This window comes from Meriones unguiculatus, chromosome 1 (assembly GCF_030254825.1).
Source record: "Meriones unguiculatus strain TT.TT164.6M chromosome 1, Bangor_MerUng_6.1, whole genome shotgun sequence".
Taxonomy (NCBI): domain Eukaryota; kingdom Metazoa; phylum Chordata; class Mammalia; order Rodentia; family Muridae; genus Meriones; species Meriones unguiculatus.
Genome location: NC_083349.1, coordinates 190,287,261 through 190,304,930, shown reverse-complemented (window position 1 = coordinate 190,304,930; position 17,670 = coordinate 190,287,261). Strand labels below are relative to the sequence as shown.

Below are 17,670 nucleotides of genomic sequence, written 5' to 3'. Positions count from 1 at the left end.
ACAGCCTGAATAAAGTAGAGAAATATTATAAAACCTCCCAGGTGTCATCTCCCGGTCTCCACCATGAAAAGCTCATCGTCAATACTGTTTTGACTGCAGCCCATTCTGTTCTCTCTTAACTGTGTGCTGTGTGTATGTATGTGTGTGTGTATACACTCCACTATCACGCTGAAAATAGTTATTTTGAAGAGCACCACCTTTCCCCTTCTGAGCTGCACCTCGCGAGCCGGGAAGCCCTCGCCAGGGCTTTCTTCCTGCCGTGATGACGACCCTGCTGCCGTCTGGTCCTGAGCCTGGAGGCTTGCAGGCTCAGGGCGGTCGGGGGAAGGCGGCGGCGCAGGAGCCCGCGGCCCGACGCCCCTCCCACGGCGGGCGCAGCTCCCGCCTCGGCCTCCCCGCCCCGCGGCTGCTGGGGGCGCCCGGGGTTCGCGCAGTCGGGTGCGGAGCCGGCAGGAGCCCCGCGGTCCCGCCCTGCCCGCGCGCTCTCCGGACATGGGCGCCGCGCGGCTGTCCACGCTGCTGCTGCTGCTGCTGCTGCTGCCGCCAGGTAGGCGCGGGGAGCGCGCGGGGCGGGCGGAGGGCGGCGGGGTCGCCCGTGCGGCGCGGCAGCCCGACCCCGGCCTCCGGCTCGGCCGTCACGCGCCCACCCGCCTTGGCTCCCGGCGGGGTCCTGCGGTCTGCCCGTGCGCGCGCATCCCGGGCCCTGCCTCGCCGAGCCCCTTGGCCACTCCTTTGTTCCCGAGCCGGCCAGTTAGCTGAGGCTCGGAGCGAGCCCAGAGCGGGGCCCCTCCGGTTCCGCTCGGGAGAAAGAGGTTCGAGTCCCGGTCCTGCTGCAGGGACCTGCAGCCCCGCTTCCAGCATCTGTCTCCCGCCCAGCGTTTGTGTGTGTGTTTGTTTGTTTGTTTGTGTGTTTGTTTGTTATGGACCGTGGAGCCAAAGAAGGCTAAAGGTTTGTCTAAAGCCTCCCGGAGGAGAACCGAGTCCTTTTGGAGATGGGGCTGGACCAGGCGAGCCTCCGATCCTGGTCATGGGGTCTTCTTCGACGTGATCGCTCCCCCCAGTCCGTCGTGGAGGCTCTGGAGGAGCCTGTTAGGAGGAAACCCTTCCAGAGCCCCGGGATGGCTGGTGGATAAGGCAGAGACGGAGCTGCCGAGCTGCGTCCCCTGAGGGCGGGCAGGGCACGTGGTTCAAGGGAGCTGGGGAGGAGGAGGGAGCGGGGGAGGAGAGGCGGGTTGTGGCTGTGCATCATATATGTAATAGATATAAATGATATAAATTATGCATATAGCAAGGTTGGGTAGCTTATCGTGTAAAGAAGGGTTAGAGTTTCATTAAGAAAATGAAGTGCCTGGCTCGCCCGGGAGCGGCGCCTGCCACCCAGCGCGGTGGTCTGAGTTAGATCCCGGGACCCACTCGGTAGAGGAGAGGACTGAGTTTTGAAGGTTGCCCTCCCAGCCACCCCGCCCCCAGCGCCGCAGCGTGCGCCTCCCCCTTAATGTGACAAGAAACTGAAGAAGAAAAAGCAGCCTTTGCTTGGATTGAAGAGAGGGAGGGAAGGGGCAGAGAGAGCTAAGGAAATGGCAGTGACACGCACCAAGCGTGGACATCTGAAGAGACCCCCGTCGGGCTGACAGTCCTTGAGCGACGTGCCCCAGGCCGGCGGCCGAAGCGCCACCTCGGACTTTGGAGCCGCATCCGTGCAAGCTCTTTATTGTGACAGATAAAGAAAGCGCAGCTCGCGCAGCTTCCCGGGGTTCGCTGGGATTCTTCCCCTGGGTGTGCCCAACTCCAGATGAACCCGGGCTTCCAAACCGCGGACTGTGGCTGGCGAAGTCCCGTGCTTCCTGAGCCTGGGGGGCGCGGGCGGGGGGCACCCCTAGCCTGGGGCCCGCGACTGCAGCGCGCCCGGCACACGGGGATCCGTGGGCAGGCTGTCCTCGAAGGGAGAGGCGCGTCTCCGCGGGGACTGACGGGGGTGCCTCCCGCAGCGGCCAGGGCCTCAGAAGCCGAGCACCGCCTGTTCCAGTACCTGTTCGAAGATTACAACGAGATCATCCGGCCTGTGGCCAACGTGTCCCATCCGGTCGTCATCCAGTTTGAGGTGTCCATGTCTCAGCTGGTGAAGGTGGTAAGTGCTGGAGCCGCAGGATGGGGTCATGGGTTCCGGAGCTGCCTGTCAGCTTCAATCTCGCCTTTCTCCTGTCAACTTCAATCTCGCTTTCTAGGATGAAGTAAACCAGATCATGGAGACCAACCTGTGGATGAAGCAAGTAAGCGCCCAGGCTCTGTGCACTGCTGCCCCCTGGTGGCAATTGCTGGATTTGTCGCTGGGGAACAAAACCGGGGCTGACTCCTCATGTCACAGACAGACAGCTACAGCCTGGAGAGAGAATTCTCTCAACATCCCCACTGTAGAACTGAGCAGGCTGGGTGTGGTAGCTCAAACATTTGATCCCAGCACTAAGAAGGCAGAGGGATGTGGGTCTTTATGAGTTCAAAGCCAACCTGGTATACAGAATAAGTTCCAGGCCAGCCAGGACCACACAGTGAGGCCCTGCCTCAACCCACCCCCCAAACCAGACCCCCAATTGTGGTGGCAATTGAGATCACATCCTCCCTTCCTTCCTCTTGCAAAGCCAGAGGTGGATTCTGTCGTGTTGTTGGTAGGACGGGAGTGGGACACTGGCGCTCTTCAGGTGGAGACAATGAGGCTGGTCCCCACACGTCCTCCCCAGGGAGGCTTTACCCAGATCCTTTGGGAGACGTTGTGACCTTCCAGCCTAATGGTGAGCCATCTTCCAGCTCAGCCAGCCTAGCGCTCGGCCCCTGCAGCCTTTGTCTGAAGAGTCTGGCAAGACAGTCGAGGCTTCCCACCCATGTTTCCTCTGTGGCCACAGCCCCACCCTGCTTCCTTCTGGTTCTCGGTACCCAATACCTTCATGGTCCTGTGGGATGGTGGCCCCATCCCAAGGGGGGAAACCCTTCTAAGTTAGAAGGCGCTATTTTATTTTTTTGAAATGGGGGAGCCTCGTGTATCTCAGGCCAGCTTCAGGCCCACTGTGTGGCTGAGGGTGACCTGGAACTTCAGATCCTGCAGCCTTCCTCTCCCTAGTGCTTAGATTATAGGTACACGCACGTCCTGTGCCTGGTTTATGTGGTGGTTAGAACTGAGTCCGGGGAACTGTGCTGACTAGGTAAGCGGTTTACATCTCTGCTCCCACATAGTGTGTGAGTGTGTGTGTGTGTGTGTGTGTGTGTGTGTGTGTGTGTAGGTTGATAGAGGATAGCTTCCTTGATCTGTCATCATATCATTTATTGAAGCAAGGTGTCTCGCTGAACTAGAGCCCAGCGATCCTGCTGGTCTCAGGAGCCAGCTTACCCCAGGGATTCTATCTCTGCCTCCCTCAGGTTATGAAACGGGAGGGCTATATGGGAGCTGAGGATCCAAACTCCAAACATGCAACAAATGCTTTATTCACTGAATAAGATTCTCTTTCCCCATTTGAGATGGGGTCTCGTAGCCCAGGATGGCCTGGTACCCCCTTTATAGCTTAAGCTGGCCTTGAGCTCACGACCCTCTTAGCTCAGCCTCCTGTCACTACGCTTGGCCTGGAGAGTGAACTCACGGCGTGTAAAGAGTAGGAGCTTAATGTACGGACCTGGTAGAAATCCAGAAGGCTGAACCTTGGCTAATGCGATCAGAGAAGGTGCTGATCGATGGCTCCTGTCTGGTTAAGCTCAAGGGTTGGGCTCCCCAGTCGTGACGGCTAACATCCTAGGGCAGGGGCATCCTGCAGCCTCACCCATGCTATCTGCCCTGATACCCCCTGTTGCTCCCGTGGGCCAACATGGTCTGCAGCAGGGAAATGGCTCAGTGACCCAAAGCAGGGGTGGCCTGTCACCACGGTGACCATGATGCAATCTGGCTGGTCCTTCCACTGTCTTCTCCCTCCCTCCCTCCCTCCTCCTGCCAGATCTGGAATGACTACAAGCTGAAATGGAAACCCTCTGACTACCAAGGGGTGGAGTTCATGCGAGTCCCTGCAGAGAAGATCTGGAAGCCAGACATCGTGCTCTACAACAAGTAAGGGGCAGGCTGGGCTCTGGGTCTTCCGGCCACTCACTGTGCTTGCGGTCTGGCCTTCCCTGACCCTCCTCTCTCCTTGTCTACTCTGAGGGCACTGGGTCTCACTTATGCACTGGGTACCACAGATGCCGGGAGCTGCGGAGCGTAGGATGCTGAGTGGCTCCGAAGGGACTCATGTGTGGCTGGAGGGGAAAGGTCACCAGAGGAAGCTGCTGGAAGGAACAGCAGCTGGGGTGGGCCTTGAGGGTCACATAGGATCTGGAGCAGGGGCACAACAGCAGGGAAGGACCAGGCAGGCACGTCATGGGTGGCTGAAGTGGCCTCATTAGCTACGCTGTGGGGTGAGGAAGCAGCCCCAGTGTGTGGTGGGGGAAACCCTGGATAAAGGGGGAGGCGCTTGCATGTGACACCATTTTCCAGCTCTGCAGGGGGGAATGGGAGTAGATGGCTGTCTCACCCCCTTCGAGAGAGAATAGTTGTGGGAGAAAGACAAGACGCAGAGGCTGTCCCAGGTTCCCAAACTGGACACCAGAACAGCCACTGAGCAGCTGCTAAACACACATCTTCCTGGGGTTAAAATATTTTCTTCTTTGTTCTTTAGTGTCTTTTCTAAAGTCAACGGGCTGTATTCTTTATACGTAGCTTGCTATTTGTTGTGACTACCCAAAGGATTTTTATCTGCCCCTGCCCATCTCATTTCCAGCCATAGGCACCTTTTTCTAAGTGGTTCTGAAGGAGTTTTGTGGGGTGTTGAGAGTTCTGAGATCCTGACAAAGCCGCCGCAGCCTTGATTGACATCTCTGTACCCCTGTGTACTCTCACTGTAAAGATCTTTCCACACTATTTATTTGTGTTGGGGGTGGAGTATCCCGGTGCTGGCATCATAGGCACACACACCACAGCCTCTGTGTATGAGCCTTTTCTTTGAGGGGTGGCTATTTCTTCCATTTCTGATTCTTAGGGTGTGGGGTCCCCACTTTCTCCTCCCCGGGTTACCCTCATTTAGCAGCTAATACTACCTGGCCCCTCCTCATGAAGCTCTGGCCCTCTGCCCTCACGTGCTGACATTTGTGGGACACTGAGAACCTCACTGCTGGTGTGGGGAGTGGATTTGTCCTGCCATCTTAGCTGCCCGTTTTTCAGCTTTCACAGTGTCTGCTGTTGTGATTTTTTTTTCCTACCCTTGCTCCATTTCACACGTGATCTTCTCTTGGGTGTAAGAACCTTTGCTGATCCTTTACACTTCCGCTGCCTTTTCTCATTTTAACCAACTCACAGGGTCGGGCAGTACCACAGCTCAGACCCTTCTGTGACTGTTGATTGTCTCTGCTGCCACCCGTTTCCTCAGCTCCCTCTGTATTGTGGTAGCAGGGGATTTGCACTTGGGTTTTTGGCCATTCATTTAGTCGAAAGATACAAGTGCATCATGTGGCAAAAGCTGTGCCATATTTTGGTCTCCGACTGGGTCCTTGCGTTCTGTGACTCGTGGTGACAGACAACTTTTATCCCAACCTCTACAGCAAGCAGGGCTTCTGGTAGGACAGATACAACTAGGGGCTTCAATGGCGGTTAACAGTGACCAGGACCCTCAGAGACCACAGGAAAGAGCAGTTGGGTGAGGGCTGGCCTTTCTCTGGAACTTATTCATTGGGGGCATGAACGTTTTGTTAACCTCAGAAGGACTGAAGTTCTTCTGACTAGCCAAGGCTCTGCCCGTAGATGCTCCATGGACCTTGAGCAAATCAGTGCTCTTCTTTGACCTTCAGTGTTCTCTTCAGTGACATGAAGCAATTGGGCTGGAGCAGAGGCATCCAGACGCCCAGAAAAGACCAGGTAGTAAAAATGATAATAACAATAATTAATTTTTTTAAAGTTAAAAACTAGCCGGGTGTAGTGGTGCGTGCCTGTGATCCCAGCACTCGGGGAGGCAGAGGCAGGCGGATCTCTGTGAGTTCAAGGCCAGCCTGGTCTACAAAGCAAGTCCAGGACAGCCAAGTCTACACAGAGAAACCCTGTCTTGAAGAAACAAAATTTAAAAATTTAAAAAAAAATTAGAATTTGAGCAGGCGCAGTCCTTGTCACAGCTATTCAACTCTGCCCTTGTAGCACAAAGTAGCCACTCAGTAGACAACGGATGCCAGGGACTCTGTTCCAATAGAAATTTGTGGGAATAGTGGCCGGGAAGATAGCCCAGTGGTTAAAGCACTTGCCGTACAATCATGAGGACCAGAGTTTGGATTTCTCAGAACCAGTGTAAGTGCCAGGTAGATGTGGCAGCCTTGGGAGGCAGATGCAGGGGTTCTCCAGAGCAAGCTGGCCAGGGAGCCCTCCTTACAGTCACCTGTCAACCTTATTGTTATTCTGGATTTGATTACGTGACCTGGGTAAGCTCTGGGTTTGATTGAGAGACCCTGCCTCAATGAATAAGGTTGAAAGAACAATCAAGGATGATTCCTGACATTACTTTCAGGCCTCTACGTGTACAGCATATGTGGTCACTCCACACACACACAAATATACATACACGTTTGCACAACACAAACACACACAGACAGAAGAAAAAATGGGAATAAGGGGTCTGCGCCTTACTTAGGGTTACTATTGCCGTGATGAAATACCCTGACCAAAAGCAAACTGGGGAAGACAAGGTTCATTTCACTTACAGTTCCCTTTAACAGTTCATCATCAAAAGGCAGTCAGGGCAGGAACTCAATCAGGACAGGAACCTGGAGGCAGGAGCCGATGCAGAGACCATGGGAACTACTGTCTAGTTCCCCGATGGCTTACTCAGCCTGCTTTCTTATAGGACCCGGGACCACCAGCTCACAGGTAGCCCCATTCACAATGGCCTGGGATCTCCCACATCAATCACTAGCTAAGAAAATGCCCCACAGGCTTGCCTGCAGCTCAGTCTTATGAAGACAGTTTCTCAGTGAGGGTCCTTCCTCGATGATGATTCTAGCTTGTGTCGAGTTGACATAAAATTAGCCAGCGCGGGCAGGCTTGTGGCCATAGTTCACCAGCTCCTGGACTTGGAGCTTTGAAGGTTGGTCTCTTAGTTCTCTGACATTTGTTGGGCCTGGCTGCCCCAAGAAGCCATGTTCAGGAAGCCCCTGTGATCTGTGGAGTCTTCAAGGTTCTGGACAGCTCTCCCAGGGCTGGTGGGGGGAGGGGCAGTGGTGGGGAGGGAGGGGTTGTATGGAATCTAAGCAGAGTCCACCTGGAGACTGCATGGAGCTCTGTTCCCTCCTCCCTCTTCTTTCCTCTGGCGTCATCAGGGATGAAGACTGTGAGGGGTTAAGAATGTGGAAAGCACCAGCTGTGGTAGGGTACACCTTTAATCCCAGCACTTGGGAGGCAGAAGCAGGCGGGTTTGTGTTGAGTTTGAGGCCAGCCTGGTCTACAAAGTAAGTCTAGGACAGCAAGGGCTACACAGAGAAACCTTGTCTCAAAAAAAAAAAAAAAAAAAGTGTGAGAGAGAAAGAAAGACTGCAAAAGCCACTAGAGAGAGCCAGATGAAACAGACCCAGGTAGGGGGCTCAGGCACTGAGTTGTCCCATATAACAGCTGTTCTGCTTAAAGGAAGCAGTGTGGGTGGGAAGGACAGGGACCAGCTGGGAGGAATGAGCTGATCCAGAGCATTGCTGCTTTCCAAGAGCAACAAAAGGTAATCTCTAAGTGTTTAGGATTTTGACTCTCAGATTTTCACATATCAGACCAAAGGTGCATAAAAACTATGCCCTTGCAGTAGCCTCACACCACTGCAAAAAACCCAGAGAGCTGACCCCAGATGTCAAGAGTCTTCAGCGAGCTGGGAATGCTGGCACGTGCCTGTAATCTCAGCCCTGGGGAGGCTAAGGCGGAAGGACCGTGAGTCTGGATCTAGCCTGAGCTACAGTAGCATGTCTTTATCTACAAAGAAAGAGTCCCTGTACTTGTGAGAACCGAGTGGCTTTGCTGTCAGCTGAAGTCTCTTGGCCACTGAGATGGAATGCTGAATACAAGCTCTGTGGGGAACTGAGCTTCTGGTCAGTGCTTCTGTTACAGTCAGGTTATAAACAGGGTGATCCTAAGAAAACGGCATGTGGGTAATAAAATCAGGTGCTCACAACTAAGAGAGAGTAGAAACACGGGGAGTAAGTGGCAGCGGATAGGGAGGAAAGTGGAGAGATCTGCTGGATGAGTTTGTCTCGAAAGTGTTCAGTGAAATCAGAAAAAGAGCTCTTTCGTTGAAGAACAGCGTTGGGAGGAAGGGTGGGCGGGTGGGACTGGGGTCTGGTGGAGGAGATGCGCTTCCTTTCAGGGGTTAGCTTTCACAGTATAAGCACCTGTGGCCAATCCATGACACCCTTACAGTGGGTTTACACACGTGTGTCAGGCCCCCATCGGGGACTGGTCAAAGATGCTAAGGAGGACCTGCCGACTGATATTCCTGGAGGCTGCTGAAATGCCAACCCCAGGACAATATTCATCTCATTATCGCAAATTCAGAGCCCCCTTGGGGGGGGGGGGGCGTTTTTGGCACTTAGGAGTCCATATTAAAATCTGAGAATTGTGCACTGTGAAAGGTCCTGGTGACATGAGCAGCGTGGCAGAGTGTGTGACGGGGAGGATGGACTGGCAGAAGCTGGGGTAGGCCTGACAAGTGTGCTAGGAGGGGTGGGGTAGGATAACCAATGTGGCGGAGCATTGCTGAGGGTCTGGGGGAGGACTCACCTCAGTTATCTCTGCTGAGAATGGGGCGGCTGGCCCAGGGGGCTCTTCCGGTCCTTTGATCTCTCCTACCCGCTGGTTTCATAAATCATCGCTTATCCCCCTGTGGCAGCCTGGGAAGCCAGTTGGCTGGCTATCGAGCAGTGACGGTGAGCTGTGTGCCCCCCTGTGTCTTCACAGCGCCGATGGCGATTTCCAGGTGGATGACAAGACCAAAGCTCTACTCAAGTACACGGGAGAAGTGACTTGGATCCCTCCAGCCATCTTCAAGAGCTCGTGCAAAATCGATGTGACCTACTTCCCGTTCGACTACCAAAACTGCACCATGAAGTTCGGCTCCTGGTCCTACGACAAGGCGAAAATCGACCTGGTCCTCATTGGCTCCTCCATGAACCTCAAGGACTACTGGGAAAGCGGCGAGTGGGCCATCATTAAGGCCCCGGGCTACAAACACGAGATCAAGTACAACTGCTGCGAGGAGATCTACCAGGACGTCACGTACTCACTGTACATCCGCCGGCTGCCGCTCTTCTACACCATCAACCTCATCATCCCCTGCCTGCTCATCTCCTTCCTCACCGTGCTGGTCTTCTACCTGCCCTCCGACTGCGGCGAGAAGGTGACGCTCTGCATCTCCGTGCTCCTCTCCCTCACCGTCTTTCTCCTCGTCATCACCGAGACCATCCCTTCCACCTCGCTGGTCATCCCGCTGATCGGGGAGTACCTCCTCTTCACCATGATCTTCGTCACCTTGTCCATCGTCATCACGGTCTTCGTGCTCAACGTGCATTACAGAACTCCCACCACGCACACGATGCCCGCTTGGGTCAAGGCTGTGTTCCTCGACCTGCTGCCCAGGGTCATGTTCATGACAAGGCCGACCGGCAGCGAGGGAGACACTTTGAAGCCCAGGGCCTTCTACAGCGCAGAGCTCTCAAACCTGAACTGCTTCAGCCGCGCGGACTCCAAGAGCTGCAAGGAAGGCTGCCCCTGCCAAGATGGGGCATGTGGCTACTGCCAGCACCCGAGGGTAAAAATCTCAAATTTCAGTGCCAACCTCACAAGAAGCTCCAGTTCGGAGTCTGTCGATGCTGTGCTGTCCCTCTCTGCTCTGTCACCAGAAATCAAGGAAGCCATCCAAAGTGTGAAGTATATCGCTGAAAACATGAAAGCACAGAACATGGCCAAAGAGGTAAATATGGCTTTTATGATGGCTGCTGTGTGCGGTGATGCGTAGGACAGGGGTCAGGAAACTCGGCTCTTAGGGGCTGGCGGGATTTCTGTGTAGTTAAGAGCACTTGCTGCTCTCCTGGGGAGGGAGAATACAGGCTTGGCTTCTAACACCCAGATGACCCTCAATGTCCATAACTCTAGCTCCAGGGATCCAACACCCTCCTTTGTCCTCCTCAGCTAACCACAGGCATGAATCTCCCCCCCCCCACGCGCACAGAGGGAGGGAGAGAGGGGGGGGGAGAGGGGGAGGGAGAAGGAGAGAGATTAGACTCTGGAGTCAGAAGCTATGTTCAGACCAGTTAGTGAATATGCCTTTGTTTATGTTAGTGACCTCACTTGTAGTCCAGGCTGGCCTTGAACTCACAATTGTATTGTCTCAGCTCCCTTGGTAGAGGGGTCCCCAGGCCATGCCATGTATCCAGTCTCAGATTTAGGCAGGGATAAGGGCCATTTCTTGAATCAACATTGATATCAAAAGTATCATTCATTAAGGAGTCTGCTGAGGCAGCCTTCTGAAACTACACTGCCTTTGTCCCCATTTTCCAGATGAGGACATTGAGACTGAAGGACATGAAGTTTTAATCAGATTCTTATACCTAGAAAGGAGCAGAGCTGGATTAAAACCAAAGTTTGTCTCCACCTGTTTTCCACCCACTGCCTCCTAGTCTTGGGGGTATTATGGGTATTATTTATCCTATAGAGGGATGGGTAAGGCTCAGGCTGTGGACTCCAAGTGCTCACAGACAAGTCTTAGGAACTCAGACAGACCAACACGTCAAACACGGCATTGTGATTCTAACTTGACTGTGACTGCGACTTCGTGGTGTCACTGAAAGGACGCACTTACTCAAGCGTATAATGCTGAAATAAAAACCACATCTCCCAGTCCCATTTCAGTGTACTTAATTGAATTACAAAATTACATGCTGCTTTGTTCATTATGTGATTATTGCCTCAAGATCAGTTGACTCATGGGCTCTCTCTCAACTCAATTGTGGTTTCCTTGCTTTCTGAATCGTCTGGAAGTTTAATTACCTTAGATTCTCCTTCCTGTCTCAAGCCTGAATTGAAGCTCATTATATACAATTGTTCTTGCTCTTCCTCCCATCTTTTGCTCTACAGTCGGCCATTATGTCTGCTGTTTGGCCTGTTTGGCTCTGAAGATGAAGATGACAGTTGGTCAGGAGGACATTTTAAAGGGAGTGGGGAGAAAGGAAAATGTCAGGCTCACCCAATATGCTTATTTCACTTTTGGAACAGATGTTAAACGGAAATTAGTATCTAAAACAAGTATTAGTGCCAGCGAACAAGTACTTTGGAACAATGTCAGATGATGTTGGACTGTAGTCACTATTCTAACAAAGGCTCCGGGTCCTGTAGAGGCATACAAGCATTAATGACTTTACATATTGGAATTCGGTTTAGAAAAAAATAGGTTACACACACACACAAACATTTCTGGGTGGTGGTACATACCTGGAATCATAGCCCTCAGGGTGATTGATAATTAAAAGCCAACCTAAACTGTGTAGCCATGAAGACCAGGCCTTGCCTTGAAAGAAGAACGTATTCTCATTAGAAACAGAGCCAGCTGGCACATATTTTCCATCTGTTTCTTCACGACATGAAATTTGAGGTTGGTAGATACATTAGTGCTCTTCTGATTGCTGTGACCACACGCCTGAAAAGCAGCAGCTCAAGTGAGGGTTTATGTGGGCTTCCGCTCCAGGGAAAATGGTCCATCTTGTGGAGAAGCCATGGCGGCAGGCCCTTGAGGCAGTGGGTCACTCTGTATCCGTAGCCATGAAGCAGAGATGAATGCCACAGTTCAATTTACTCTCTCATTTGTATTCCATCTAGGGCCCTAGCACACAGAATGGGGCCCCCCACAGTTAAGGTGTGCCTTTCCACCTTAATTATTCTGCTCCAGAGAGTCCCTCATCGTCACCTCCAGAAGCTAACCTCATTAGATAATCCCTCATGAGCGCACCCAGAGGCTGCTCTCCCAGGGGATCCTAGATCCTGTCAAGTAGACAGTCAGTATTACCCACCCCATGGATTTCCTCAGATCATATCAATAAGGAAAAAGAAAAGATTTCTTATATAAGAGATAAAATGCCTCCTCTACCATAACATGATCAAATGCTGAAAACTGACCTTTCTTTCATGTTCTGTTTTCTTTCATTGCTTTTTGTTTTGCAGATTCAAGATGACTGGAAGTATGTTGCCATGGTGATTGACCGCATCTTTCTCTGGGTTTTCATCCTGGTGTGCATTTTAGGAACGGCGGGATTATTTCTTCAACCCTTGATGGCCAGAGATGACACATAAATTGTGACCCGTGTTCACAGAGGCTCGCCTGTGCTGAGGCGCAGGCATGTTCTCAACGACAACATGTTTTATCCGATCACCAGCTCTGAGTTTGCTATTTCAGCAGTTATTTTCAACTCACCTTGACTTTTGGTTAAAAAAAATGTGGAAGAAAAACATCTAGTTATTTCTTATGCATAAATGAACATTTAGCTAGCCTTGCAGTTGAAACTTAACTAGATAGGAAAAGTTTCTATTCACAAAGGTTCCATCCACTAGCTCAGTAGCTCTGTAGATTTCCTCATGGGTTTAGCCCACACCCTCCTTGAAATTGTAGAGCATCTCGGTCGTGCCCCCCCCACTTCTTTCTTACCGTCTTTCCCAAGTCCAAGGGCTGCACTTGTATCTCAGTATTTGTGTCAAGGCTACATCCCTCATCATCATACCCTGAGAAATTACACCCGATCTCACACTGTTAGTAAACTACCCTAGTCTGCTCAAGTGGCTAATTTAGAATAACATCCCATAGATCCCTGCAAGACTTTAATCCCAGCAGCAGGAAGCAGAGTCAGAGGCAGGCGGGATCTTTGTGAATTCGGGGCCAGTGTGGTCTAGATAGTGAGTTCCCGACCAGCCAGGGCTGCATAGTAAAACCTTATCTCAAAACAACAAAAATCCCACAAACTGGAAAACCTATACATAAAGTTCTTTCTCATAGTTTACGAGCCTGAGAAGCCTAGGATCAAGGTGCCAGCAAGACTGTCTGGGGAGGAATTTTCCACATAAAACATACCTTCCAGTGTATCTTCAAGTGGTTGAAAGGGCTAGTCTTTCTGGAGTCTTTTACAAGAGCGCCAATTCCATTCATCAGGCGTGACCTCATGACCTAATAACATCCCAAACAGAATTGCATGGTAGATTCACACATGAGCTGTAGGGAGCCATTCAGCCACAGGATGACCCATCAGAGCTGGCCTTTACCACCTTCACTCTAGGGTTTGGCTCCAGAGTTGTGCTGGGTTGTGAGGTGTAGACTCAACAGCCCCGTGGTTTCTGCCCACTGGATGCCAGTGGCCAGCCTGCTCGTCTTGGCTGTCAGGACACCCAGGATGTAGAAGGACATTGTCAAAACTGGCTCTGCCTGAGAAGCTATTTGAACAAATTGGGTTTCCATATTACACTTCTGGATCTGAACCATTTGAGTATTCTTGCTAGCTGGTGTATGTGTGTGTGTGTATTTTTCTCTATACGAAAATAAAACCTGAAAATTGCAGTTCACTGTGGCTCATATTTCACTGAGTCAAAAGAAAGTTCTGTGAAATTTGTTCGCCTACAAATGTCTCCAGTAGTGGAGCTATAAGAGATGAAGGATATATACAGTCTAAAGTAGCTAACGAGCAATCCACGTTAAACTAGGCTTTATTAGTGCTCCCTCTATAACAAAACACCCGAGATAACAAACTTAAGAAGGGGAAATGGTTATTTGGGCTCCTGGTTTCAGTCCACAGTCACTCACTTGGCCTGATGCTTTTGGGTGTATCATGGTGAGGCTGGAAGCAGAGAACAGGGATGAAGCCAGGCTCCTAGCATCTCCGTGAAGGACGCACTCACAGGACGGGGCTCCTTTCCTCCTGAGGTCCGCCCCCACCGTGTGCACCAACAGGCTGGCGACCAGACCTTTGACATGCTGGCCTTTGGCACTTACTCAGAATGCGGCATTCTGTCCCTGGTCCCAAAGGCTAGTCCAGTTCATAGGTTGTTTTTGCAAGAGTTCCCAAAGTCTTGAGTTCTTCAGAATAGTTTGGTAGTCCAGGTCAAAAGTATTCTTCGAGGCTCAGCTGAGAGGCTGTAAAAAGTAAAAAGGTTATAAATGCCCAGGATACAATGACAGGACAGCGGGAGTGTGACATCCCGCCGGCCCAGGCAGTCACGGCCCTGTGCGCACACTCTGGGGCTGGCTGTACTCACCTCCCGCAGCTTTCCTTTGGCCCGTACTCCACAGTCCCGCCACCTCCAGCTTGCTGAGGTCTCCGTCACAGGCTCGGCGTCACTCTGGTGTTTCCAACACGTTGCCAGCTTGAGAGCTGCTGACTTCTGAAGTCTCTGTGGAAACCTCCAGGACTGCGGAACTCCACTCATTTTGCACGGCCTTATGCAGATGGCGCCGAGGTCTGTCACCAGCACAAGCTGGACAGGGCCCACCTGACCGCGGGTGCAGTCACGTCTGAGTGTCTGAATATGAGGGAGGAGCTTCGGGGCAACGTTTTCTAGATTGCCCTGTGGAAGGAGGCTGTCCTGGGTCTCTCGAGGAGAAATGTCTGAGTCCTTTTAGCCTAAAACCGGCGGGAGTCTGAATAATTCTGGTGTCAAGTACTTGACTTCACTTTAAAAATACACCTTTAACTCATTGAGAATTTTATACATATTTTGATCATATTCACCCCCTCCTCTGTACTCTTCCCAGATCCACCCTCCTTCTTGACCCATTTACTCTGTGTCCTTTAAAATAAATAAATAAATAAATAAGTAAATAATGAATACATTTATCGAGACCAATCAGTGTTGCCCAAAGACTCTTGGTTAGGTGGACTCGCTCTGGAGTGCATTTTTCCAGGGCCTGCTCCCTTAGACAGATCTGACTCTCCTCCCAGCAGCTGGGAACTGCCAACAGTAGCTCAACTCTGATGGGACTCCACACCCAGCTTTCCTCTTTATGATGAGATTCTCTGTCTTGGGCTTGCAAGAGTCTTTGCGCGTGCTATCACTGCAGCTGTGAGCGCATATGTGCAGCTGTCCTTCAGAAGAAACCTTCCCTGTAGTCACCCACCCCCTCTGGCTCTCGCGCTCCTTTCGTCCCTCTTCTGAAGTGATCCCTGAGCCTTGGGGAGAAAGGGTGTGGTATACTGTGTCCGTTTAGGCCTGAGCATTCTACAGCTCTTCCCCCTACACCGTGGCCAAACGGCAAGCGCCATCTACTGGGCGCGGAAGTTTCCAGAAATGCATTCATCTACGGGCGTAACAGTAAATTTACTAATAGTGATTGAGCCGGCTAGTTGTAGGTTCTTGGCTTGCAGATGATGCCAGGTAGGGGTTTTATCTTGTGAAGCAGGATTTAAATGTAATCAGAAAGTGGCTGGGTACTCTCACGGTGTCCACTGTGCCAGAGCAGGCTGGCCCTCTGTCCAAGGGTGGGTCACTGTTGTAGTTCATAGGGTTCACAGCCTGTTAAGACTCAGTTTCAAAGGCTTCAGAGCTACCCCACCGCTTAGCTTATCACCACAATAACTACCCTGCTGTGTAGCTGCTTCCTCCTGATTGATTGAAACATTCCTTGCTGGGGGAAGAGGGAAGCTCGCCAGGTCCACGACTCACTAAGGACATACCAGACCCCCCAGGTTCATTCCCGAGTTTATAAAAACGGCGAACAGTTACTGGGAAAGAGGAAACTTGGGCGGGGTGGCGCTTCTACCCGCAGGTCGCGCAGGGAGCCCTGTGACGCAGCGTTTATAAGTTGTTGCCCAGGCCGGGGTGAGCTTCCCATCATGCGCCTGCCCCAGTCACCCACTCTAAGAGACCTTCCCCGTGTTCCCAGAAGCAGCCACAGCAAACTCAGTCGTTTTCCACCCGGGACTCGGGGGGGGAGAGAGTTTCTTTGCTCTAGTCCCACCTTTTTTTTTTTTTTTTTTTTAATCTAGGGGGACTAGAAGTACACTCCCCAGGAAAAGCCACACCACAGATTTCCTGTGGGCTACTAAGAGTCTATCAGCTTTCTGTTCACCATGGGAAAATAGTTGAGCTAATCAACTCAATCAAAGCTTTGCTGTTGCCCATGGTTACAGAGGCTTTAGTCCATGACTGGTCGGGAGGTCATGGCAACAGTATAAAACGCTGGGAACACACAGTCGAGCAAAGCTGCCTACCTCATGATGGCCGGGAAGCAAAAGGAGGAGCTAGAGTCTCCAAACCCTCCTCAAAGGCACACCCCTAGGGACCAGACGAGAGTCTACTCCTGAAGATCCCAGTGCCTCCCAAAGCCACCGTGACCAGGCTTTCAACAGATGAGCCTATGAGGGACATTTACCAAACCACAGTACAGACTTCCACTCCAACAACAGCAAACATAATAAAATAAAACCCGGCAGGGTCCATCCTGCCTTCCAAAGAATGTGGACTTGAATTTAAGCTGCTGATAGTTTAGCAATAAACGAGGATTTTGCTAACTCAACAGCTAAGCATTCTAAGTCAAATACAAAGTTCCGGGTCCTAGGTGAGTCAGGGCACTTGCGATGAAGTTTAACTGCTTTACTCATGGTACATTATATTGTACTGACTGGTGTCACACCTAGGAATAGGCTAAAGCTAGATTACACCTAAAGCATTTAGCTTTAAGATTTGACAATTGTAACTGTTGGGGTGAAAGATAACTGAAACACTGTAAGGTGACAGTGTGCTTACAGCAACTCAGAGGAGCAATTTTTGTTTGTTTGGCTTTTGAGACAGGGTCTCACACAGTAACCCAGGCTAGCCAAGAACTCACAGCTATTCCCCTGCCTCTGCCTCCTGAAGGTAGAGATGATAGATGTGAGACACCATGCCCAGCTCAGAATATGCCTTTAAGGTCGGAAGATGTTTTTTTTTCCACAGAATTATCAAGACAGAGACAGGCCGTCCCATTTTGAGATGGGATCTGCGTGACTGCAGCATGTTACTCTGAGATTAAGGATGAACAGAGAATGTAGCCCTGGAGACTGAGGTCATCACAAAGAATATGCCACTGTGTGGCTACAGGAGTGGCCTGTGGTATGTTTACAGTGGAAGATAAGCTACCAAACCAGCTAACACAAACTCCATTCCATAGAAACACAAAGAATAAAGTGGACGTAAGAGCTACTAGCCACCACGTTAGCTTATTAAAAATGTTGGTAAGCTGGCTGGTGGTGGTACATGCCTTTAATCCCAGCACTTGTGAATCTCTGAGTTCCAGGCCAGCCTCTTCTATAGAGTGAGTTCCAGGACAGCAAGGGCTACACAGACAAACCCTGTCTCAAAAACAAATGTGTGTGTGTGTTCGTAAAGACTAGCATCATATTAAGTGTGGTAGTTCAAATAGGAATGGCTCTCACAGACTCATAGATTTGAATGCTTGATCACCAGGAAGAGGCACTATTAGGAGGTCTGACCTTCTAGAAGGAAGTGTGTCACTGAGGGTGGGCTTTGAGGTTTCAGAAGCTCAAGCCAGGCCCAGTGGCTCACTTCCTCTTCCTTCTGCCTAGCATCCAGATGTAGAGAACTCTTGGCTCCTCCGGCACCATGTCTGCCTGTGTGTG

At 51.3% G+C, this 17,670-nt stretch overlaps 1 protein-coding gene across 2 annotated transcripts; it reads left to right on the top strand.

Annotated features, from left to right (window-relative positions):
• The first annotated feature begins 389 nt into the window (after positions 1-389).
• Positions 390-13,791, top strand: Chrna3 (cholinergic receptor nicotinic alpha 3 subunit). Of its 2 annotated transcripts, XM_060374150.1 has the most exons (6): positions 390-547; positions 1,989-2,128; positions 2,226-2,270; positions 3,975-4,084; positions 8,981-9,992; positions 12,236-13,790. In XM_060374150.1, the coding sequence occupies exons 1-6, from the start codon at positions 493-495 to the stop codon at positions 12,362-12,364; spliced, it is 1,491 nt and encodes a 496-aa protein (XP_060230133.1). In that variant the 5' UTR covers positions 390-492; the 3' UTR covers positions 12,365-13,790. The 2 variants fall into 2 exon arrangements, with proteins under 2 accessions (XP_060230133.1, XP_021498657.2); XM_021642982.2 differs by lacking the exon at positions 390-547 and having other exon boundaries at positions 1,222-2,128; positions 12,236-13,791.
• The last annotated feature ends 3,879 nt before the right edge of the window (positions 13,792-17,670 follow it).